This window comes from Sinocyclocheilus rhinocerous, unplaced genomic scaffold, assembly GCF_001515625.1.
Source record: "Sinocyclocheilus rhinocerous isolate Xijiao unplaced genomic scaffold, SAMN03320098_v1.1 scaffold2725, whole genome shotgun sequence".
In the NCBI taxonomy this organism is placed as follows: domain Eukaryota; kingdom Metazoa; phylum Chordata; class Actinopteri; order Cypriniformes; family Cyprinidae; genus Sinocyclocheilus; species Sinocyclocheilus rhinocerous.
Window position 1 is genome coordinate 650,798 of NW_015635048.1, and position 25,793 is coordinate 676,590.

Genomic DNA, 25,793 nt, shown 5'->3' on the forward strand with positions numbered 1-25,793 from the left:
ATATATATATATATATATATAATTATGATGAACATGCTACAGCCATGAACATTTGCAGCCCTGAGAAACAGAATCTTCATTTTCCATGTGTCTAAAGGACAAAGATATGGACAGCTCTAGATGGAACATTTCAAACTAATGTAAGTGAATGTTTTCAAATGCATTATGAATTAGTCCGAAATAAGAGATACGCAAAGGGCAGGAGATGAGATGTAAAACTTTTTGACTGTGAATGACAGTAATGCCAGTTCGGTGAAGTTTCATGGTGCAGATTTCGTGTGGGCCTGCCATTACGGTCACAATACCTCGCATTCTATGACTCAATCTTTACCGTTAAAAACGGCGTCCGTTTCTAGAAATCCATTAGCCCTATTTTTATTTTTTCCATCACTTTGGATTAGCTTCCCGAGAACATTCAACACGTAGTGTCATGGAGGGTCTGTAGGAATGCTGCCTCGGTCTCCAGAGATCTTCTCATTTTGGATCGACTGCATGAAGAATGTGTGGCTTTCAGCTAATTGAGAGTTGTTCCCCGGAGAGCTGTCAGTGGAGATTTCCCTCATTAGGAGGCAGCTTCAGTGGCAGGCAGCCTCCTCTCGAGTGGCCTCAAAAAACGGCAGGCTGTATTGCCCACTATCGATTTCAACCGGAGTTTGAAACGTCTGACTGACGCACAGATAAGGGGGACTAACACAGCTCAGTCCATCAGTCAACAAGCACTGCAGAGTGCACTATATAAGTCCGCCGAGTGCTGAAGCAGCCTGCTGAGTTTAAGAGAGACAGTGAAGTAAATAATAATGTTTGGGAAAAAGCATTTGATGGACGTGTGGATTGAATTGCAAGCTGGTCTAAATGGCTAAAGGGTTGTGTGTGTTCACTGAGTGGCTGCAGATGCCGTGAAGTTATAGCGAGGAGAAGTTCAGATTAACTTTCCATTGATCAGTGTCACTAACTTAATGTTCTTTTGCCCTACAGCTATTGAGATTGATTGGATGTCTTAAACAGTAAGCTACAAGATGCTGTGCTATAGTGTGAATACTGTCAAGCTGAAGGCTGTTGTTTACCATTTTAGTCATGACTGTATTTGCTTGTAGCCTTTTATTTACGTCAGTGCCAAGAATCATGATTTGCTGCTTGCTATTGCTAGTGAGAGCAGAAAGGACGATCTCATGCAAGAGATCGTTTGATTGGATAAGATGAGTCATCACTATTTCAGTCCTGTAAAGCTTATAGTATCATATTTGAAACATGATTTTCTAAAGCCTCTAAATGATCAGGATGATCAATTTTTTGCTGAAAAAACCTTTGTGCATAATGTACTACATGTCTTCCATCATCCGATGGGTACAGTAGATTATACTGTTTTAATAAGTAAAAGGCCTTGTAGTATCATTTTAAAAAATGTCTACTTGAATGTCTTAAATCTTTATTTTTTACAAAGTAAATGTGGAATACGTTTTGCATAGTTGGTATCATTTCAAGGTGAACATTTACTGGATTGAAACTTTCTGGATTTAAACAAACCATGTTTGATGCAGTCTACACTCTCACAAAACTAAAAAAAAAAAATGTACAACAGCTGTCACTGAAACTTTCCACACTGTAAAAAAAAAAAAAAAAAGGTTGCTGCCTTAAATTTTTCTTTTTTAATTTTTTTTTTCTTAAAAAAAAAAAAAAGTCATTTTAACTTAGAATACATTAAACTGATTTAAAATACATGAGTTGAAAATTGCTTAACTTATTTTGATGAGTTAAAGTAATGTAAAAAACATACTGTATGTTGTCGTCATTTATTGATAATACCATTTTTTGCAATTTTCTGAAATTTTCCAAAATGTTCCGGAATTTTCCCCAAAAAAAAAAAAAGAAAGTCCTGGAATGTTTCCAAAAATTAATCTCCAAATCTACACCTTTGCAACCAAGGCCTGTATGTACCTGTAAGGTATATGCACCCTTTAAGGGTAAATAAGAAACAAAGGTGTACCTTTCGAAAGAATACCGCCCCAGTAACAGTAACTTTTGTACCTTTTTTTTTCTGAGATTATATGTAAGAGTATTGATCATAAAAACTAAATTTTGAAGTAAAATAATCCTCTTAATTAAATCTGTTCATGATATACTGTAAAGCAATACTTGGATTAAACTGCTCAATGCCTTTATGACCTTTTTTGGAAGCTGTGGTTGCTTGGACTTTCAGTGGAGGGACAGAAACCTTTAGGTTTCATTATCTGTATCTGAATAATTTGTGTTTCAAAGTTGAATGAAAGTCTTATGGGTTTGGTACCACATGAGTTGAGTAAATGCTGACAGAATTTTCATTTTTGGGAGAAAAAAATCCCTTTAATGTGTGCCTTTAGCTCCATTGTACCCTTCCAAAGCTGCTTGAAGGCAAGCCTCTAAGGTCAGCAAAAAAAAAAAAAAAAGGCAATGGAATGTACATCAGGGAAGGAGGCCAGAGGTGTTCTTTTGAATGAATGTAAGTGGAGGAGGCTTCACTATGCTGAATAAACTGCTTTTGTTGGAAAACGGCTTATCATTTTTATGAATCAGCCGCCTGTTGGCTAATCATCAACAGTCTGCTTTTAAACATTCTTTTTGGAGTAATCTAGTTTTAGAGTTTACATGCTGTTTTTATAAGAGAAATCACTGACAATGTTAATTATCCGTAAATAACGATTGACTCTCACAAATTCAATGACTTGTGGCTGCCAATGAGGCTGTGATTGGCGACCAACACACACATGATCCAAGTTGACCGTTACGCTTTCTCCAGTGATAATAAGACTAATAATAATTATTAAAAAGTAATAATAAGACTATCTTTGACACTACCACGAGCTGCAAACAAAAAGTAGCTACCTAAACTGAAGCTATTAAAGCTATTTTCTCTCAAGCTACTTGCGTGAAAAAAAAACAAAAAAAAAACAATATGACAATAAAATAGCAACGTAGCACCAGCTCATTGTTTTGAAAGCAACTGAGCTACCATAACACTTCTGACAAAGAATGTAGTTATGTTAGTTCCTCTCACACGCTATATGGCACTTGTAGTGGAACATATGCTAATAGAGGTGCAATTGTGCTCTATTTGACACTGTCAGATTCACTCAGGATATTGTTTCTAGGAACTCATTTTGCATCACAGGCTGTTTAATTACTCTTTGTTCACAGCTCAATGTGATAGCCATACATGACCTCTTTATGACAGCAGTCTGAGAGAGATTTCTTCAGACCATGATGGCGGGTGTTTTCATTTTAAAGGCTGTCTGAAGCATCTTAAGTCTCTTTGCCAGTTTTGTTGTCGGGAATTTGTCTTTTTTCCCCTCTAATATGTCTTGTCAGAATGTCAGAGTAGCGGCGCAGGAACTAACATCTGAGATCCCAGGTGCCTCTAGCTTCCGCAGCAGACTCGTACCTATTACTTCCTCTTTTTCCTCGCACTTCTGAGAGCCGCACCACAGCAGGACCTCATTATGACAGCCAGAATGAGAGCGATGAAGAAAGCGAGTGCTGTCTACCTTACAAGAGCTTGTCCATCAAACTCTTCCTCAGAGGAGTGCTGTTTAACACAACGGTCAAGACGCTTGAGGCGTAAACTAGTCCGCCAACTTACCAGCAGCAGGAATCAAGCACAAGATGATGAAATCACTCAGGATGAAAACGCACTCATGCTGATGGGCAGCCAACTAATGCAGTTTTAAAGATCTTAAATTGTTTTTTTTTTACTCCATAATGTGTGTTTTTATCTTTTTCAGCTAACACCTGTCGGAACCACCATCTTCTCAGGTTTTTCAGGGAACAATGGGGCTGTTGACATTGATGATGGTCCTAACGGACAAATTGAATACACCGTTCAGTACAACCCTAAAGATCCGGTATGCGTTTTTCAATTTTCTTTTGTTTTCTTGTGTGTGTGTGTGTGTGTGTGAGAGAGAGATAGAGCGTTATGTAAAAAAAATATATAAATAAATACATATGTATATAAAATTTTTTAAAAAGACTACATGTAAAAGACTCCTGTTTTGATTAACTAACGTTTTCAAATATAATTTGAGTAATAACATGCGTATGTAACAATATGCATTGCTATAAAAAATACGATAATAAAAAAAATAATTAGTAGTAGCCTATAGTAATATTCTTAATATAAGTCATTCTTAATACAATTGTCGGTAACTTTATTTTTACAGTGTCATTTTTATACATGTACAGTATTTACAATGAAAATAACAGTAGATTATGCATAATTACAAGCAACTAAAACAATTACTCTGTACTTATTTGTGTAATTACAATGTAACAAAGCATATAAAGAAAAATAAAGTATTTTTCTAATTTATAACAATTGGTCAGATATATTTTATCATAAGGTTAATCACAGTTGTATTGCTTTATTTTATATTATTTATATTTTTTGTTATTTTACAGTTTTATTTTATTGACATCAGTAGTTTTATGTTTCTCTTCAGGTTTATGCATCTACAGTAGCAGCAGTCATTTTATAGGAACATACATACATATCACATATTCGTATAATTTTCTTTTTCTTTATACATTTTTAATATGGTCTTGGTCTGCAAAATGGAGTACAGAGAGTTTCCGACTGGTGCTTTTCAGTTGATTTACTTCACAAAACCTAAACCTTGGTGAATACATTGTTGTGCATCATTGATTATCGCCAAGCATCATATAGCACAGTTCAGCAACATGAAAATATTCTGACAAAACAGCAATAAATGCACCAAATAAAATATAGCAGAGAATATGCTTGTCGTGAAATGCAAATAAAATTACTTCAGCGAATCATTTAAATGAATATGGTGGTATTACGCATGCAAATTGGGGACATTTTCATACTGCTTCTTAATGAGCAGCATTATTACCATAAGTGGAGTGAGAGGAGCTAAACACGTCAAACCACATTTTTTTAAGTAACATTATAAAACAAATATGGATTTAACAAAAAAATTACCACACCGTACAAAATAATGAAAGTCGTACACCTAGGTTCACTTGGTCTGCTATATTCTGAATATAACTGAGTTTAAGTGAGTGATTCTTGGCCGGAATAACCTGTAATTTGTACAAGACTTTATGCTGGTGTTCAGTGGTCTGGCTATACAAGACTACTACTGTATGTTGACTTCTTAATTAAGGTTTTACACCATTTACACATCAAACACTTTTGATTTCAAAAGAGCAAGGAGCCTCCTGTCTCCATGTCCCTTTTAATTAAAGTCTTACATCTCCACCTGTATTGCTAAAAAGGGTGAGGTTTTGAAAGTCGAGCAGTTTTGTCCCATCAGCATTCTCTTCTTACTGAAGCAGATAGATGATGAATATCTCATGAGGCTGGGAGTGTGTGAGCCTTTGTGTGCATGTGTGTGTTTTAAGAGGGAAACCCTTTTGACCTACCCTTTTGTTCTCCACAGACCACAAACAGGACATTCGACATCCCTCTCACCCTGTCTGGATCAGTGGTTCTGAGAGAGAGGCTGAATTATGAAGAGATCACACGCTACCTGGTCATCATTCAGGCCAACGTAAGTCTGTGCGGGAGGAGGAGAAACAGTAGGAGAGATACAGTAGATAAAATAATGAAAGATTTACTCAACCACATGTCGTTCCAACCCTGTATGTCTTGTTCTTTCTTCTGTGTAACACAAACTGAGATGTTAGACAGAGTGTCCAAGCTTCTTTTGTCCATAAAACAAAAGTAAATGGTAATTTTCTCTGCCAAACTCAAAAAATGTTTCAAAAAAGAACTAAAAAAGTCGTTTATACAACTGAAAGGACTTCTTATGAAGTTGTATGAGAACTTTGTGTGAGGAACAGTCTGACATTGAAGCTTTTATTCACTGGAAATCTCCTCAATTCAGATCAATTGTGTTCAATTCAGAAACAATGCCTTTAAACACATCATGCCATGTGTTTGCCATTAATTGAGGCTAGATGTCATTGGTTGGACTTAAATTTCAGTAAGTTCCTCAGGTGAAGGCTTTATAAGACTTGGAATAAAGTGGAACTATTTTTATGATAATTGAAGTATAATTGATGTCTTAAGGTATGGCCACATTTACTGTTGTTGGCTAATTTTCATAGATGAAATCCAGTCATTTCAATAGGAATCCACACAACTGGGAATTTTGTTTGAGGGTGAAAGTTTTCCCCACACATATTTTGCAGAAGGTTCCAGTTGGTCACATGAATTCACCGCCTTGACCAAAAGAAAGCTGCTTGGTTTGAAAGGGACTTATTGTATGTGTGAGCTGTGATACATCTCTACACTTTTGACATTAGTTAATGGACCATATTTGCCTGCAAAAATCCGTCAATCTTTTGCTAATGTGACCACACCTTTCAGTATCTTGGATTTGATGTCGACATGAAATGCCTTTTGCAATCAACTTCACTCCAAGTAAAACAAAGATAATTAACCACAAAAAATTGAGGACTTGAAGTGAGGGGGGTTGGAAGAGTAAGTGAGATGCACAGTTTTCTCTTGGCTGTCAGTAAAATGTCTTATTTTGACTTTGACTGGAGAGTCTTTTTGGCTAGTGTGTAAGTTTGGAATCCTGTTGGATTCAAACTCCATCCCTAAGTCCAAAGTTTGTGTTTCTCTTCAGGACCGAGCTCCAAACCCAAAGGACCGGCTCACCGCCACCACCACGCTCACGGTGGATGTGTTGGACGGGGATGACCTGGGCCCAATGTTTCTGCCTTGCAGCCTGGTAGACAACACCCGTGACTGCAAACCTCTCACGTACCGCGCCAGCATCCTGGAGCTCACAGATCCGGTGAGCGGTTCCTTATCCTGTGCTTTTCCAGCTGTGTCTTACGTTGAGTAGTTACATTAAGTCTCCTCGTATATTGTAGCTCCAGCCCGAGAATTTAACTGCCACTGGAATGTAGTTTGACTGAAATGTATTTTGCATTTCTGGTCTTGAAGAACATCTCTATTACTTGACAGACCAAATGGCTTTGCATTGCACACGCTTCTAGCAATAGGGATTGTTTCATTTCTGATTCTACAGTGTTTTGATTATTTTAGTCTTTTCTATCACTTACTTAGTCTCATGAGAAATTTGACTCGTTTTAGTTCATTTTGAGTTGGACATGTTGGAAATAATGACTTGCGGTTCAATAAATATGTCAAGAACCTATTTGGTGAGGGAGTGACTCCTTAAACTGATTAAAACAGAATCATCAGTATGAGACTGATTCTTGATAGACATATTAAAAATGGCTCATTTGTTGCAGTTTAGTGGATAAACCAATAACTGCTCCACTGAGTGAGTCATTAAACTGACTCAAGCAGGTTTTTTGATGTAATTCGTTAAAAATGACTTGCTCATTTTGGTGAATTGGACAGTTTGGGTCTTGCTGTATGATTACTTGCCATTAAAATCCATATTTAAATGCCATTACAACCATTCTGGTTCCAGTAGTTTTAAAAAATGGACACAGTTCGGAATAAGAACCATTGTTTTGGCTCACAACCATACAAACAAGTTGCTGTTGCCATTACTTTTTAATTACCACCAAAAATGAGTTTTTGAAGTGAAACGTAATATAGATAAATGAGATGATTAAGGGATAATTTGTGAGTGAGAGTGAACGTGTATGCAACAAAATGCAAGTGTAAAGTGTAAATAATACAAAAGTCTTATTTTTGTGCTAAACTTTGTCTGGCTCAAGGGCAAAGTGGTGATGGGGTTTTTAGTAACTCAGTTCACGGGTCACCCCTATCTACGATTGCACCTGCAATAGTTGCAGCACCAGCGCAGAGCCTTGAGCACTAGGATATCGCCATCCGGCTTATGTGATAAATGCTTCTTTAAAAACATGAAATTATGGCCATAGGGCATACAACCTTAAATCAGCATTTCTATTAGCTTCAGATTTGGTTGATGTATTGAAAACTTGATTTATTTTCAGCCAACTCTCAACAAAGTGAAATTATGTTTTACTTAAATATTGCACATTGTTTTTTTGTTTTGTTTTTTTTGCGTGAAGCTGCATTCATAACCTATTTTACTCCAATAATGTGATGTGTTTACGAGTGAAACGGGTTAATCAATGAAGTGGGTAGGACAGAACTTAATTTTATTTATTGAGAGTTAAGGAAAAGTGAGAGTTACCAGAATAAAAGTGTAAGTTAAACAATCCTAAAACAATGTTTGTTAACATTAACCAATAGCCCAAAAGGACCTATTTGAACCTCCATTTTTGGTATTAATCTCAGACGTTACGTTTGTTTGGACATCTTGCTCATCTGGTCTGCTTCTGGAACCGCAACAGCTTTGGGCAGGATTGATGTCAGGAAATTTCCTCTGTTTGAGTCACTCTGTTGGCGGCATACTTCTTTATACTGAGTTATTGCCATGTTGCTTGACTCAGCTTTGAAGTTTTACATCACAGACAGGTGCTTTAATATTCTGCTGTACACTTTTCTGATACACTTTGGGATTCATTTGTTCCTCGATGATTTGTTGCAAGTAGAGCAAGAGCAAGTATTTCTTTCAGTTTATTTCTCTATTCACCTTTTTTTCCTATGATTCAGATGCCTATAGTTGCCAGTTTTACATTCATGTTGCTTTATGGTTTTATAAAATGGAAAGACATACACTCTTTTTGGACAACATTTTAACTGATAAAGCTACAATCACAATCAAGCCACAATGTTTCCCTTTCTTCTGTGCAAGGCAAATGGCATAGATCTTCTTAGTAAAGTGTAAATAATACAAAAGTCTTATTTTTGTGCTAAACTTTGTCTGGCTCAAGGGCAAAGTGGTGATGGGGTTTTTAGTAACTCAGTTCACGGGTCACCCCTATCTACGATTGCACCTGCAATATTTGCAGCACCAGCGCAGAGCCTTGAGCACTAGGATATCGCCACCCGGCTTATGTGATAAATGCTTCTTTAAAAACATGAAATTATGGCCATGGGGCATACAACCTCAACCATTTTTTAACAATAAAGAATAATTTGTGGAAGGTTCCATGGATGTTAAAAAGTTTCATGGTTCTTCATGAAACCATAGATGCCAATAAAGACCCTTATTTTAAGAGTGTATTTGTGTAGCAAACAACAACAACATTGAACTTGAACTAACATTTAAATGGCATTTTAAACAATTAAGTTGATATTGTTTTTATATCTTTTATATGGTTCTAGCTTTTATATGACTTTAAATGTGATCTAAAAGGTAGAAAAACAACATTATGAAGTCATCACGGCAACGCCAATTGGTTGTTCAAGAAATATAACTTTGCTGGGTTATAAGCCTTATGTAATATAAAGAAATGTGTTTTGCATGTGGTTAGTTGCATAAGACTTTGATTGGACTCATTAAAGAAGCTACATTAAAGAGATTCAGATTTATTTTTATTTTTTTTCTTTCAAAGATAAAAATCTAGCAAATCTCTTTATGGATAATAACTTTTTCCTTTGTTATAAAACCCAGTGTGTTTATACAGTCAAGCTGTCAGTCTGCAAAGTATGTTAATAGTGCTAAAAGCACGGAAAGCTAAAAGCATTACGAGGTAGATAATTCACAGGTAATTAGTTTAACACTTCAAACACGAGAGGTGATGGTGATTCATTGATTACATATTCCTAATTTAAATGTAAAACAGATTGCTTGTTAACAGCGTATTGAAGAAACCTTTTTTAAACAAGGAAAACAATTCTTAGCACTACTACTTCTCACTGCAGAAGCATTCAGTTTTATGACAATAACATGTGTTATTTCCTTATCGTTCACACTTTTTTCATTTGTTAATTAGGCTTAGAAAGTCCCAGAATCTAGAAAAAAAAGTTGCATAAAACATAACACTTTTGTATCACATTTTCTTTTCCCCAACCGTAGTAAAAGCAAGCTGAGAGCTTTTTGTTCATTGTGGTGGTGTTAGTACATTAGTGCTTTAGCTCTTTCAGCCCATTTGCCCTATCCATGCTTGTCTGACAGCCAGAGTGAGCAAAGAGGTGCTCTAAATCATGTTTACTTTAACATTTTGAGCCGTTTGACTTCGGGCCAGCAGATGCATCCAAGGACACATTTTAGAGGAGCTGTGTTGTGCGTGGCCAATGATTAGGTATTCTAAAGCTCAGCCGCCTTTATCAGCTGTCAGAGGAGCTGCACTCTGCTCTGTGTGCCATTACTTAGGTGGTCAGTTCACTCCACAGCTTGCCTCTTTTTCACTTCCACGTGTCCCCCTCTGTCTGTACCCTCTTCGTTTTAACACGTCTGCACTCCTCTGTGTTTCTCTCTCTTTTTCTTACTGCCTACCGCGTTATCTCATGATGTGCTTCCTGGAGTATATCGGCCCCTCTGCTACAGACCAATTGAAGTACTTCATGTACTTAATTATTTCGCCCGTGTTCTGGCTAGATTACATTTAGCCGAAAGAGGGAAATAAGAGAAATCTTTACGTACGACTGAGTGATATGACAAAAATCATATATCATGCTGTGAATAATTTGGCAAATATATAAGATAAATATTTGTATGTATATATATATATATATATATATATATATATATATGCATATTTTGCTGAATAAATATCTTATGCATATCACCTAGCACTAGCTAGCACTACTACACACAAACCAAAATATTGTGCATTATGAAGTCACACAGCTTGCCTGCAATATACATGCATGCAAACACACCTAACCTCAAATTTACAGCATCCTCTCAATCCTCTCTTTTTTTATTCTCTGAAAATGTTTTCTTTTCTTTTTCCTTTTAAGAGACAACATCTTTCTCAGCAAATCAGCAGAAGAGAGACACATCTGTTGCTCTCCTGCACAGCAGAATCACGTGTGGAAGGTGCTTTCACCTAGACAAACTGATCATGTCTGACAGGTGTTTTATTCGGTCTCTGAGAGCCTCTCCACTCCTAACACAACACGAAAGGTCAAGTAAAGCCAGCCTCAAGTGGCGACCGTCTCGCGTTTGCTGTCTTTCCCCGCGTAGGTCATCTGAAATGGATACTGCAGCTACCAAGTCAAATACCTTTGGGGAAACCAATGAGTGTAAATGCCACATATGGGGGGATCCAGGACTGAAGAAATTAATATCTTTTTTTCCGAGTCTACTGGCAATTTTGGCTGTGCTACGGCTGCTATTTGAAGTCCTCTCCCATTCCCACGTATGGATGATTATTGAGCATACACGCACAGGTTTGCTGTAATGGCTTTTCCCCATTTCACCACACAGCTGAAAGGATATGAGAAAGCAGCGCTCGTTGTAATCCAGGTGCTGTTTGATAAATCCTGTAATGGCGATGATTAGGTAATCTTCTGCTTTTGCCGTGTACGTTTCATGTGTCGAGGGCATCCATTACTCTATCACCATCACAGAGGGTTCTGCAGTTTTAAATGCTCAAATCTATCTATGTATATATGTACATAATATATGTATTATTGTACCGTATGTGTAATATATGTGTAATATTTATATATGTCTTTTTTGATAACACTTTAAAAGGTTCCTTGTTAAACGTTACATATACTTACTATTATAATAACAATAAATGATGCATAATTACATGCAAGTAACTCTAAACCAGACCCTAATGCTAACCCTAACCCTAACCATATAGTAATTGCATGTAGTTAATTAATATTACTCACTACTTAAATGTATAATTACACTGTAACAATGACACCTTAAAATAAAGTGTAACCTATTTTTTAATTATATATATTTATATATCGTAGAAATAAAATGATACAATTATTTATAAAACATAACAGATACGTAATATGTATTTTATATATTTAAATATGCAATTATATATGCTTAAAAATATTATATTAATATATTATATATGTATACATTATTTATAAATTACATTTGTTATGGTCTTGCATTTCAGATAAAGATAAAGCAAACTATGTATTACCTAATAATTAGTAATTAAAAATATATTTTAAAAAAATATAGTTATGTGCAGTTTAGCACTTTTGCCATGTTGTTTTAAAGTAGTGTTTGATATTGTATAATATCTAGACATATAATGAATATAGTTTAATAATTTACATTTTTGCCATTGTTATGCAACTTAATAATTGTGTGTTTATCTGTATTTTACAGTGGCTGGATTCAAACAAGGTTCATCCATTTGGATCCAGAATTGTCGATATATAATAACAAAATTAATCTTTGTTGACACAATATGGAGCCCTGAGATTTACTCTTGCTGTTTGTAATTAGTGAAATGAATTGACTTTAGTTTTCTTTTTAAACGGTATTTGATCAGGTCCTACAGTAATTACAGCACAATCTTAGTTATACCTATTAATGAATACGGATGTTTTAACTAAAAACTATAACTAAAACTAAAACTATTAAAAATTAAAAATTAAATAAATCTGAAATATAAATACAAGATATAAATATTAGAATGAAAAATGTACACACACAAAATGCCTGGACAACTATCTGAAATAAAATAAGTAAACTTGAAATAAATGAAAGATAAATAAATAAATAAATAACAAAAGCATATAATGAAATGGCTAAAGCTTTAACTCAAATTAAAATGTAAAAATAAAAGCTATTTCAAAATATTAACAAATGGTATATTGTTCATGTGAACAAACATAGCTCCAGGTAATATGAAACAAAGCTCACTGCATTACAGCCTAGTTTCTTTTTTTTCTTTTTTTCAATGACAAATTCAAATGAATTGTGAGCTACTTTGGCTTATGATGACTTGCATAAGTAATATCAAATATATTACTGTAAATAAGTCATTTTCCTTTGAGTATTTTCTCCCAGGACTGTACAAATGCAGCATTTGTGTGCATAATGGATGACTGAGGGAGTATTATGGGTAATCACACCCAGCGAAGACCCCACGAGCTTGTGATTTACTGCTGTCAGAGGCATTATAATTGCAGGGGCTGGGAATTACAGGGCAACCATGAGAAATAAATCTTAACCATGCTGATTTTCTGCTGCTGCTTATTAAATCTAGGAGGAATACATGTGTTTGTTTGTCCAGTTACCATTTTTATGCAGCATAGCCGAGACTGGGCAGCGTGTTCTGTTCTGTTGAAATGAAAAATGAACTTTGAGTCTGGAATCTTATCTTTCTCCTTGAATTTGGTGTTTGTAATTTGCAGTGTATTTGGAGTTTATTTATAATGTTTCATGCTTATATCTGACTCACAGTTCTGTAAATCGATGTTCTCTTCATTTTTAAATCGGTAGTGTTGTTTTTTAAGACTATGCCTGGTACTTTGGTGCATAACTTGTGCAATATTTGTGGCTTGTTGAGAATATGTGTGCTACTATACCTTTCTAAGCAATGCCACATTTTGATTTTTGCCTGTACTCTTAAAAATAAGAGTGCCTAAAGCAATGCCATAGAAGAGCCATTTTGGGTTTCCAAAAGAACCTTTAAATGAACAGTTCTTAAAATAACCATATTCTTAGTTTTAAGAACATTTTACAGTTCTATTATAGCCTACAATGAGTTATAGGCCTATAGCCTAAATAAAATTGTTAACACTTCAGTCATCAATAGCCAGGTTTCCTTCCAAAGTTCCGAATTTAACTTATGCGCAAAATTGGAATATCACATAAAACGTTTGCGAACAAGCACTGTTTTCATCCAACGAGTCAGAGAGAACAAAATCGTCACTTCCTGATAAACTGTGCTGTCCCATAGTGCAAAGTCACATGACTTTTTTGAACGCTCATCCGGGATTTATTCGCAAAATGCGTTTCCATCTCCCATCATTCGCATGAACCCTTTTTCGCACAAGTCAAAAACCACCTCAAGTGAGCGTAAAAACTTTTTTGCGAATTAAGGGATTTATTTTCGAAATTTGGCGTTTCCATCACTCGTTTCTCATGCGATACTTCAAAATGCGCATTAAAACAGGGTGATGGAAACATAGCTAATGAAACGGAGCAACTTTATTTTATAAGCACCGACTTTCAAAAACAACCTGTTCAACACGAAATAGCCTACGTTTCTTCTCATTGTTTTCACTATGTTCGGGCCACAAGAGAAACATTAAGGAAATATATTAAAACAGTTATAGCCTATACCGCATATTATTTCAGTTTTCCTACTTCAAAATGTAATTCAATTAGATGTATTTTTTTATTTTTATTTTTTTATATAGTGTTGCAACTGAATTTTTTTTTTTGCCACTGAGATTGAAAGTTAATTGCTGTGTCTCACAGCTTCGCCCCCCGGAGGTCACATTCATCATTCGCAATGATGTCTCATTTCAGAATAGTAACTATTATAAAACTTACTGTTATTCCTTTTGAGGCATAAATTACTGTAATTTCATCAGTCATCAATCAAGAGTCTGTGCCGTGAACTTAACATACTTTTCAAAATCCAGTGTTTAGTTGATCCTGATAAGCAGTGGTATAAACTATTCTAGTCAGTGCAATTAGTTACTGTACTTAAGTAACTTTTTGGCTACTTTTTGGCTACCAGCTTTTACGCTCTACTCGGGTGCATTTTTGAATAAATATATGTACAGTACTCTTTACGCCACCTCATTCGTGATAAGTAATGCAATTACTTGTTAAATTTTATATTACACCTTACTTTTTCTGCAGCAGTTTATTTCTGCTACAAAAGAAGTAATATCGCCATCTACAGGGCATTGAAGGTACTATGTGTTGTGCGTTTTGCCCTTACTCACCCCAAATAGGCTACTTTACTTGAATGTACCGTAAGCGCATTAGTAGGTAGTTGTGAATCTCATGCATTTGAAATATAAAATGAGGACATGGCTGAGACCTTTTTGAAGGATGTTGGTTTACTTATGCCCTTTTTGAGTACTTGAGCTTTTCTGAGACTTCAGTGTTTGTAGACATTTAAGAGGCTGTTGTGTCAACCTTGTTTTATTGCAGTATTGAGGTGATGTCTATTGAGTGTTGAGGACTAGTGCATCTTTGAGCCTACATTCTGTACGAGTAAAATTCTTAAATGCTGTTAAAATCAGATACTCAAGTCATGTTGGAATTGGTGACTTGTAACTTGTAATGGAGTCATTTTTGCTGTAAGGTATCTGTAGTTTTACTCAAGTACAGTTTTCAGGTTCTCTTTACACCTCTCCTGATAAGCGATCATTGTCACATTTGAAAACATAATGGCTTTCTTCTTCTGTGAAGGGGTTTGGGGTCACAGCGGCCCGTTAAAGACCTGTATTAATTTCTTTAAGCTGTTGAACACACAAAGATATTTTGAAGAATGTTGGTTACTAGGATTTAAATTTTAACTTTTTCACTCTTAAGTCAATTTGGCTGCTAAATTGGCTGCTAAAAAAAATAAAAAATTCAGAAATAAACCAACAGCTTGCGGCTGTCCACACTGGATGTGACAAAGCGGGCATTTCAAATCACTTGAACTTTGTGTTAGTAAGTAATAAATAGAACGAGGCATCAGTTTACTGTCGGGGATTTGTCGTGTCGTGCCACATCCAGTGTAGACAGCATTACTTGATCATAATGGGTTCTATTGTATTTTGTGACTTCGCATTCGGTGTAGACACGGTGTGAGTCTTCAGTCATTTTTCGACTCTTCGTTATTGCTTCAATGCAAAGGAAACCAGCGAGCCCGCCGCAACGTTATTTGTCAGGTATGTTCAAGTAAGCTAGATATGCACAGATGCTGTGCAATTAGGCTTTATTTAATATATCATGATGACTCATAAGTTCAGTATTTGCACTAAATCTGCTTAGATTTAGAGTGAATATAATTTACGAAAAGTAACCTGCCAGATTGGTTATTGATTTGACTGCGTTACCCGCCACAGTTGATTTTTACCCACATTTGGTGGGTTGGCAGGTGTTCATTTCAAACCCTGTTGGTAACCAAACAGTTGATGGTAGCCATTAATCAGAATGTCATATTGAATCTTCCAGTGATAATGGCAGACTTCTATCTGGTGATTTATGCCGGATTCTCCAATCATTTAATCTGCTTAATCTCTGCCCACTGCAAGTTTGCTTTCATCTGCCTCCACTTTTGAGTGCCACGCCCACATCGCAACATCCAATCAACAATCGAGGAACCGAACCAAGTCCCCGCCCTACTTTTTTTTATTTTCTGTTAATCCATTCCACTTGGATATACGTCACAGTAGAAAGAAGAAAAGATCTCAAGTTACTTCAGTTTTGTCACGACTTCAAGCCTGTGTCAGGTATTTTGCTTGTCAATGTTCGTCTCAAGATCCTGCCACCCAAATGGACAAATGTTCTTTCAGAAGAGAGTTTTGGCACAGCTGTCTTGAGGATTAGTTTCTCCCTGCTCTTTGCTGACTTGCAGAGCAGCTTTTTGTTTTCTGGCAGCTTCATTTTCACCAAGGCGTCTCTGAGTTCACCCACGCCACTCACTGTAACACTGTCATTTTCCAGAGGCGGCTTGAATTATAGATGAGCATATTTACTGACAGGTGATATTATGGCTGAGACAGAGAGAGATGCAGGGGGAGATTTACTTATCCCTCAGGCACAGGAAATGTGGAAGATGGGTCTCTGGAGCTCATAAACGAGAGAGGGGAAATGTGGCCTTGAATTCTGCGGCCAAACATCTGCAGCTCATTTGCAGCAAGTGACAGGAATGTTGATGCAGCTTCTCACATGTGATCATTGTGTTGTCACTTTGTTCCCTGGTAAATTTATGTGGCGTGGATCTCCCCTCACCATCTACTTTCCTCTAAATTTACAAGTGCACATGTTGCGATGACGTAACATGACAGCACCAAAATGCCTTTATTGCTACTGTGCCACAGCAGAGAAATAAAGTGGCATTATTGTTTATCTTGTATCATTGTATTGTATTGCATTGCATCATCTTCTTCTTCTTTTTTTCTTTTACTTGTTTACTAGTCCAAGTGTGCATTGTCCAAATGCTTTGTGTCTTATGTGTCTAAATACTTTTATCTCTTATTAAGTGTGTTTATTCTAACTGGAAAAATTACATATGGGTCACTAATACTTTTTGTCCATCTACAAAATAAATTTATTTATTTATTTATTTTGCAAAATAAATGACATACATATCATTATAATGAGTTGATTACACTTATTCTGAGTATGATATTAATTTCTAAATTTGATATTTTGGGGGGCTTAACATGGGGGGGAAAGATAGATATCAAACATATATTTCTTATATAATTTGTCCTGATAATATAATGAAGAAAAACTAATTAAAAAGGATGGCATTCCTGAAAACTGAAGTGTAATATTGCATAATACATATTGCATTGTGCAACCAGCACAATAAACAAACAAAGAAACAAACAAATAAATAATAAATAAATTATTATTATTATTATTATCATTATTATCATTATTATTATTATGGATATATATGGTATACATACATACATACATACATACATAACAAACATCAATATCAGTCATGGAAAGATTATAGACATTTTTACATATTTTTCTCAATTATTCTCTAAAAGATTGGGGAAAACCCTATGGTTTATGTTTATAAAGTTACTTACAAATAAATGTATCCCGTTATCATGGATAGCTATGAAATTTCTGTCTGAACATTTATTAGTAAAATATTTATTAGTAAAGTAAAAATAAGTATACATTTAAAAATAAGTAAACATTTGCTATGTATTAGTAAAAATAAATGTGTGAGCACCCTGGACATGGCCAGAATGGCAATATGCTTAAGCTTAATTGTAATATGATAACAATATCTGATATGATTTCCATCATTGTGAATTATGGAATTATTTTAATTTTCTTTCCAGTATTTTAAGACATATATGACAGGGTTATGAAAATGTACCACATAACTAGCAATGACTCAGATCTCAGAGGGGAAATTATGGAATTGAGCCAAGCATGTTCATGAGTGTAGAAACTGAACATCAGGGTCTAGAATGTTAGTCTGTGCAGGTACGGGGTGATGATCCATAAAGAACACTGTTCATGCCGTTGGCCTTTTCACAGTGGGAAGCGTGAGGTGGGCATGGACTGGCTGTTGAAGCCCGTAGCTCTTCTCAGAATCAAAGAGAACAAGACTAGCTGCATACAGAGATACTGCTATGGCTTCATGAGTGTGAATCGATTCAGTTCTAATAGACTACAGGCATAATCTTGAGAATATTTACTCACTCTCACATTGTTCCAAGCCCATATGATTTTCTGCTGTGGAAAACAAAAAGAGCATTAATTAAATTTGAGAGCTGCAACAAACTGCAAAATTTTCAGACTTGCATTACCTATTGGTCTATTCATCGCACAGAATTACTGTATGACTTCAGAAGAGTGTAGTCAACATTTTCATGATACTTTCATGCAGATTCGGTGCTTTCATGTCTTTTTTTGGAGCATTCAGCCCATGGCCACTGCCTGCTTTCAGTGTATGGAAAAGAGAAGCGTGAACATTGTTAAACTCCTTTGTGAAAAGAAAGTCTTACAGGTTTGAAACAGAATAAGGGTGAGTAAATGGTGACAGGATTTGTATTTCTGGGGGAAGTAATTTTTTTTTAGAATTCAGGTTTTGTTCTTTATTTAGCTATTTCTGACACTCTCTCTTTTCTATCCCTATTTAAAGTGTCTGCGCGTAGCAGAGTTTGTTTGAAATGAGTAGAATATGCAGGGGAGACATGTTTCCTGTGACTGCTCAAGCCAGAATAACTCTATTGGCCTGTTGGTCTCGGTCGTTCACACTGACAGTTCTAGAGTATATTTGGCTGTTAGACCTTTTCCATTATGTAAAAAACAAGCACAACATTAAGTTGCACAATTATTCCATTAGCAATGAAACCACACACCATAAATAATATGTAGACCATTCTCTATATGTAAAGCTGATATGTAGCAACACAAATATGTATATATGTATGTACTGTATATATGTATGTATGTATGTATTTATTTATTTAATAATAATAATAATAATAATAATAATATACTTCACACTGTAACACTGGCAGGTATAGTAGTAGTATAGTAGTATTATTATGATATTATACTGTGTGTGTGTGTGTGTGTGTTGTAAGCATGGGTATATAAAAATAATCACAATTAAAAAATTGTATTTGGATTTCTTATGATGGGACAATAAAAAAGTGAATATTAATACTAATAATTTATTTTTATTTATACATTTTTATTTATATTTATTTATATTTTTTATTTTAATTAGATTATTATTATTATTATTATTATTATTATTTTATAGTACAATATGATATCTATATTATGTACTGTATATGTGTATGATTTTTGGATGTCTTCTGCTCACATATCATGGTGCATTGTTCTGAGTGCAACAACATAATAATAATTAAGATAATGTGGGTGGAACCTGGGCATTCACTAGACTAGCTTTATTGACAGAATTATAATCTCTTTCTGTAGCTTTAATTATCTCTTTAATAATGCCTCGCAGTGAGCCAAGTATACATCACACCACCAAAATATTATACATCATTTCTTATTTTCATGAATTCCACAGAAATGCCTGCAAGGTTTCAATTTAAGGATGAGAGGTAATCTAGTTGATGCAATGAATTTCATATTCTGATGAGTTACGTGTTTATCACACTGGATGCTGTCTATTCATTCATATTTACAGTTCTGTCAAGTCTTGTTGACTCTCAGTCTGTCTTCTCTACCTCTGAATGCTACTCTCAACTTGCCCTTCAGCCTAAATTGCAGCTGTATAGAAATATGTGCTGTCACTCAGATGGCTAAAGCTGATTTTTCTCGGTTGCTAATGTGAGAGTGATGATATAGTCACTCACATATTACAGCAGGACTGAATTCATCTGCACTTATACTTGAGTAGGCAGCCTACAGCTTATGAACTTTTCTATAGTCTTTTACTATTTATATATTTGTCAACTGCACCAAAACTGATAAAGTATTAGTTATGCACATCATTACAGATGGATTTCTCCACCAGTTACTGCAGAAAATAAGCTCTGTGACCAAAAAAGTTCACAAATGAACACAGTTTTTATGAATTTTGTAGCCTACGGTAAATATAATCGTCAGAAGTCAAAAGCTAAATGTAGGATATCAACAAATTACACCACGGTCACATGACTTCAACGTCACCAGCATTAAGTTTCCGACAGCTCTCTCCGTCTTTATATCAAAGACATTTTCCCTAAAAGTTTGAGTTAGAATAGTTTGCAAAACATGATTATAAACACGATGCAACTAGAGGAGAGAGTTTTCCAGTTCAGTTGTGGTATTAAATGTCTCCAATAACCTAAGAGTCTGTCTAGAAATAGTAATAGCAAATAATTTAACAATTCTGGTTCAGAATCCTTTGAGCAATTCTGATTCCTTAGTTGCATTAATCACTATTTTTAGTACTTTTTATTAGGGGGAAATGTAATTTCATGGCAAAATGATAATGCTTTCAATAATAAATCATTTTAAAACAAAACAAATCAATAATATTGTTTACACTGACTTTGTATTGACCTGTTGCATTTGTTTTAATAGGTGGCATAAATGCAATCTAATAATTATTCCTAACTATATATTAGAACTAACATTTGATTAATTTGTGTTGTAGTCAGACTACACTGATACACTCTCTGTTTTGTGCAGTAGATTCAATAGCGATGTTGTGCCACTGTTTAATGAATATTGCAGGAAACATTGTCTAGAGTATTTTAGTGTGTTATTTAGTCAACTTCAGAAAGTGTGGAATACATGTAAAATGAACAATGAGTCAGTACCCTTATGAAAAAGAAGTTTATTCAAGTGTGCTATTAGTATAACTTGAAGTATACTACTTTTTGGTAAGGGTAACTAAACTGATTTAACTTTCACAGTTTATAAATCTGTATGTCTTTAATTCATTAAAAAGAGCTGACTTATTAGTCATTTGTGTTGTAATCAGACTACACTAATCAGTGTTGTGCCACACTAGAATACATTTTGGCTGAAAGCTTATAGTACGGTGTTTAGTCAGCTTTAAAAAGGGTGGAATTTTAACAGTACACAAATTCTTTTAGATCTGCATGGAGCCATTAAACCATAGAGTTTTGAAAATCCATGCCATTTTAATCGAAAGACCTCTGTTCAGAATTTTCAGACATTCATTTTTTTTAATTTTAGTTTCATATAGGTGAACGTCTTGTAAGTGAATGCCGCTGGTGAGGTAGGAATTTGAGCAATAGTTACTCCACTAAATATTCAGGCGCTCGGAGCACTTGGGTGCATGCCAGACTCTGAGAGAATTAAGTTTGGGAATGACCTGAATTAATCAGCCATGGTCTTTATTTAATTTAGAGGGGCAAGTCTGTAGATAGTGTTAAGCCCTCGTATGCCCATAGAGGCTTATCGCATTGCCCTTCTTATATGTGCAGCATGCCGTAATCCAAAAAAAGCTGTGTTTCACACCAATATCCCATCTTAGAGTCAGAATCTCTCAACTCATGGCATTCTTTTCTCTAGGCAGAGCAGGATAACGGACACCCTCTCCCGGCATTCGCTAATCTCCACATTGAGGTGCTTGATGAGAACAATCAGGCGCCGTATTTCCAGGTGGCCACTTATCATGGATTCATCTCGGAGTCTGCTCTGCTGGGCACAACTATCTCGAGCAGTGCCAATCTCTCCACCCCCCTCGCCATTATCGCCCTGGATAACGACATCGAGGAGGTGAGGAGCCTCTCTTTCTGTGCTCGTGCTCAGACGACAATCATTTTCTCACGTCCTGAGGGATGTGTGTGTGTCTGTGTGTGTATAGAAATGTTCCTCTGAAGCTAACCAAAGCTCCTGCTCTATGGAGCATTTAGAAAAGCAAATTAAAATTGAAAACAGCATCAGAGATATGGTCTCGGAGGCTTGCACTTAGAGACTTATTGGGGAGGCGCTTATGCTGCGCTAATGTTCTCCTGAGAGTTCTCTCTTTGCAATTATCACTGCTTTATAGATGGCAAAGACAAAGTACTTAGTACACAGTGAACTCTGACTAACATCTCCTACTTTAAAGGGACAGTGCAGACAAAAATGAAAAATCTATAATTTAATCACCCTCAGGTAGTTCTAAATAAGTGGAACACCAAAGAAGATATTTAGAAAAATGTTCATGCTGCTCGTTTCCATGCTACTTCTCTCTAGGCTGTACTAGTATTTTTTGTGCATTACTGGTCAAAAGTGTGGATTTATTTATTTATTTATTTTTATTTTTATTATTATCTATCTATGTATTTATTTGGAAGAAGTCTCTTATGCTGACCAAGGCTGTATTTATTTGATAAAAAATACAGTAAAAACAGTAATATTGTGAAATATTATTATGATTTAATAGAACTATTTTATTTTTTAATGTTTTAAAATATAATTTATTCCTGTGGTGGTAAAGCTACATTTTCAGCATCATTATTCCTGTCTTCAGTGTCACATGATCCTTCACAAATCATTCCAATATGCTGATTTGGTGATTATTTTTTATTAATTATTATTGGTGCTGGAATGATTCTTATTATTTACAAAGTTGAAAAAGTATTTATTTATTTATTGAAAACTACTTTGATAAATAGGAAGCATTTGAAATATACATATTTTGTAATGTTATACATTTTAAAATATATTATTATTTACTGTAATTATGATTAATTTAATGTGTACTTGCTGAATAAAAAATATTATATTATTATTATTATTATTGTTATTATTATCATTAATAATAATAATAATAATAATAATAATAATAATAATAATAATAATAATAATAATAATAATAATAATAATAATAATAATAATAATAATAATAATAATAATAATAATAATAATAATAATAATAATAATAATAATAATAATAATAATAATAATAATTATTATTATTATTATTATTGTTATTATTATTAATATTGTTGTTATTATTTATTTATTTATTTTACTTTTTAATGGCAGTGTATCACAAAAGCAGCATAAACTGCTTTCAACTTCAGCCAAGTTTACAACTTTGATAAAAATGATATATTTTTCTTGAACACCAAATGAATGCTTTCTGAAGGATCATGTGGCATGAAGTAACAGCTGCTGAAAATTCAATCACAGGAAAAAAAAAACAAAAACATAATTATTCCAAAAGTAGCAGCGTGGACATTTTGTAAAATATCTTCTTTTATATTTCAGGAAAAGAAATAGTTGTACAGGTTTGGAATGTCATAAGGTTGAGTAAACAACATCAGAATTTTCATTTATGGGTGAACTATCTCTTTAATCCCATAAGTCTTAGAGATGGAAAATGCTCTAATGTCAAGCATATGTTTTGTCTCCCATGTAAAGCTGAATCCCGGTGATGTGCCTGTAGGTATTATTAAAATTAGCAAGAGACGTGTGAAGTGAAAAGCCCTTGTTTGCCTTCTCTCTCTTCGCTCATTTTTGCTGTGTTGTGCTTTTGTATCGTTCAATTTGCTTAATGCTTTGCATGATTACTGCTCTGCATCTTGTTTATTGATTTTCATTTACATTTTGGGCAGACTGGAAATTGATCTCATTAATAAATTGGTAAATTTGGAGGACTGTGTTGGAGCATAATGAGGAATTGTTAATGGAGTTGCAAACAACATGAGTGTTTAATCTGATGTGTGTTATTTGTGTGCTAATAAGTGTACTTGCAAAAATATATTTTTATATTTATGCTCATTTAATGTTTAGTATTTATATTATCAGATAGTCCTACATCAAACTTTTACACTGTTAATGAACTGGTCAGGATGATAGCATCAAAAACCATACATTTGACATTATTTTTTACTATAAAATTACATGTAAAGTGATGTTAATTAAACCACTTACAGCTCTTTTGACTATTTATGGTAAGGTAACTTATTAACATGTTTTTACTGTAGCATTTTTATTATAGCATGTTTTTTTTTCTGTAAAAATTACAAAAAAAAAATTTAAATATTGCATTGCATAAGCCTTGTCACATAAATTAATGTAAATGTAAAGTAATACAAATGCAAGTATATTTTCCTTAGATGACAGTTTATTGTGCTTACCATTAAATAATGGTGAAATCACTAATATCTTTTTAAATTCAATTAAAATGGGATGTTTTACAAAATTAAACTGCTAAGATTAATGAGAAGTACTGCTGTAACATTAATGAAATATATTTGCTAGATATTATTTGTGTTTCATTAAATAAGGAAATGCATTGAAAACATTTTGCAATTAATACTCACACAGAAATATATGTGCTGTGCACTTTTCAAGAGGTCAGCAGCAGTGTCTGCATCCGCATAATGCACAGTGTGGCATGAAAAATGTATGTACTGCAAGGGCATAATGGCTGATTTAAAAGTCTTTAATTTTTACATTTATTTTTACTGCATTTTTTTCGCAGTGCATTCATTATTCAGCAAATAGGCAGCTTGTGTATTTGTATTATTTATTTTATTTTATTTTATTTGTTATTTTTTTCAAAAAAGTCTCGTATTTTTAGCACTTTTTTTTTTATGGAAAAACTGTATATTGTGAAATATTATTACAATCAAAAGTAACTATTTGAAAATGTATTCATTTTCCATCAAAAAAGTGACTGCATCCTAAAACAACAACAACAACATTAAAGACACCTGAAAGATCATGTGACACTAAAGACTCGAGCAATGATGCTGAAAATCCAGCTTTGCATCACAGGAATAAATTACATTTCAAATATATTCAAATAGAAAACAGTTCTTTTAAAGTGTAATACTATTTCACAATATTACTGTTTTACTGTGTTTTTGTTCATAATAACTGCAGCTTTGGTGAGCATAAGAGGCTTTCAAAAACATTAGAAAAATATGTATTATTCCAAACTTTACATGATCATATTGTGTTTTACCTCAGTGCTGATACAACACTTAACATCTCAAATGCATTATTTTTGCAGATTTCATAAGCATGAAAGTTACAGAGCAGTAATGCTGTTGCTCTTGTATAATCTCTTTAGATATTTATGTTCCTTATTAATTTACTTTGATATTTCAGATATCAGTGTTTTAAACTTCAGACGTTGGTGCTTTTGAAATTTCTTTTAGAAGGTTTTGGGTTGTTTATCTCTCTTTTGACTGGAGTTCTCCCTTATACAGTGTGTTTCTCTAATGCACTGGGTTTTATGAGTGTTTTCCCCCATCCTTAGCAATTTGTATAGTCATATTCCCAGCATGCTCTATCTTCTGATGTCTCTGCCTTCTGACACGGGAACCTGCGGTGATTTATTTGCACTGCAGACGAAAGATCCCATGGTGCGCATCTCTCTGGACAACTACAACAGCATCTTTGCAGTGACGCCCAGTGGGATCGCACGCTACCTGACACTACTGAGGCCCGTGGACCATGAAGAACAGCCGAGTTATTCCTTCACGGTAAGGGCTCCGTGCCACCTTTCCTTGACAAGCCTGCTTAGCTCTGTCTCTGTCACTGGGGCTTGCAGCTTTCATGTGAAGGACTTTGTCTAAACTCGCTTCTCCACACACTACTCGATTTTTCACTTTGGGGTTATTTTTGAAACTGCACACTGCACTAAAGAAATTCTGATCAAGTGCAAGCCATGCGGTCACATAGATTCTCTTTGCAAGTGGCTCTACTTAAAGGGGTCATATGATGTGATTTCAATTTTTCCTTTCTCTTACCGGATCGGCTTTCACCGTAGACGAAGCAGATTCCAGCCCGGGCTAGTCACATGTGGTTGCTGTAAGCCCTCGGGACGCTCCTTCGTCGAATCCGCCCACCGCCTCTGCTCACTCTAGCCCTCCGGCCATTCCTCACTCTAGCCCCCGGCCTCTGCTCACT

At 34.8% G+C, this 25,793-nt stretch overlaps 1 protein-coding gene across 1 annotated transcript in view; it reads left to right on the forward strand.

The window, feature by feature from the left end:
- The window catches only part of LOC107746463 (protocadherin-15-like), an 81,333-nt gene that overhangs the window by 53,718 nt on the left and 1,822 nt on the right, over positions 1–25,793 (forward strand). The window contains exons 7-12 of the mRNA XM_016560685.1: positions 3,756–3,875; positions 5,433–5,543; positions 6,627–6,797; positions 21,450–21,656; positions 23,292–23,312; positions 25,232–25,366. Coding sequence (XP_016416171.1) covers positions 3,756–3,875; positions 5,433–5,543; positions 6,627–6,797; positions 21,450–21,656; positions 23,292–23,312; positions 25,232–25,366 — 765 coding nt within the window. The remainder of the gene's footprint in view (positions 1–3,755; positions 3,876–5,432; positions 5,544–6,626; positions 6,798–21,449; positions 21,657–23,291; positions 23,313–25,231; positions 25,367–25,793) is intronic.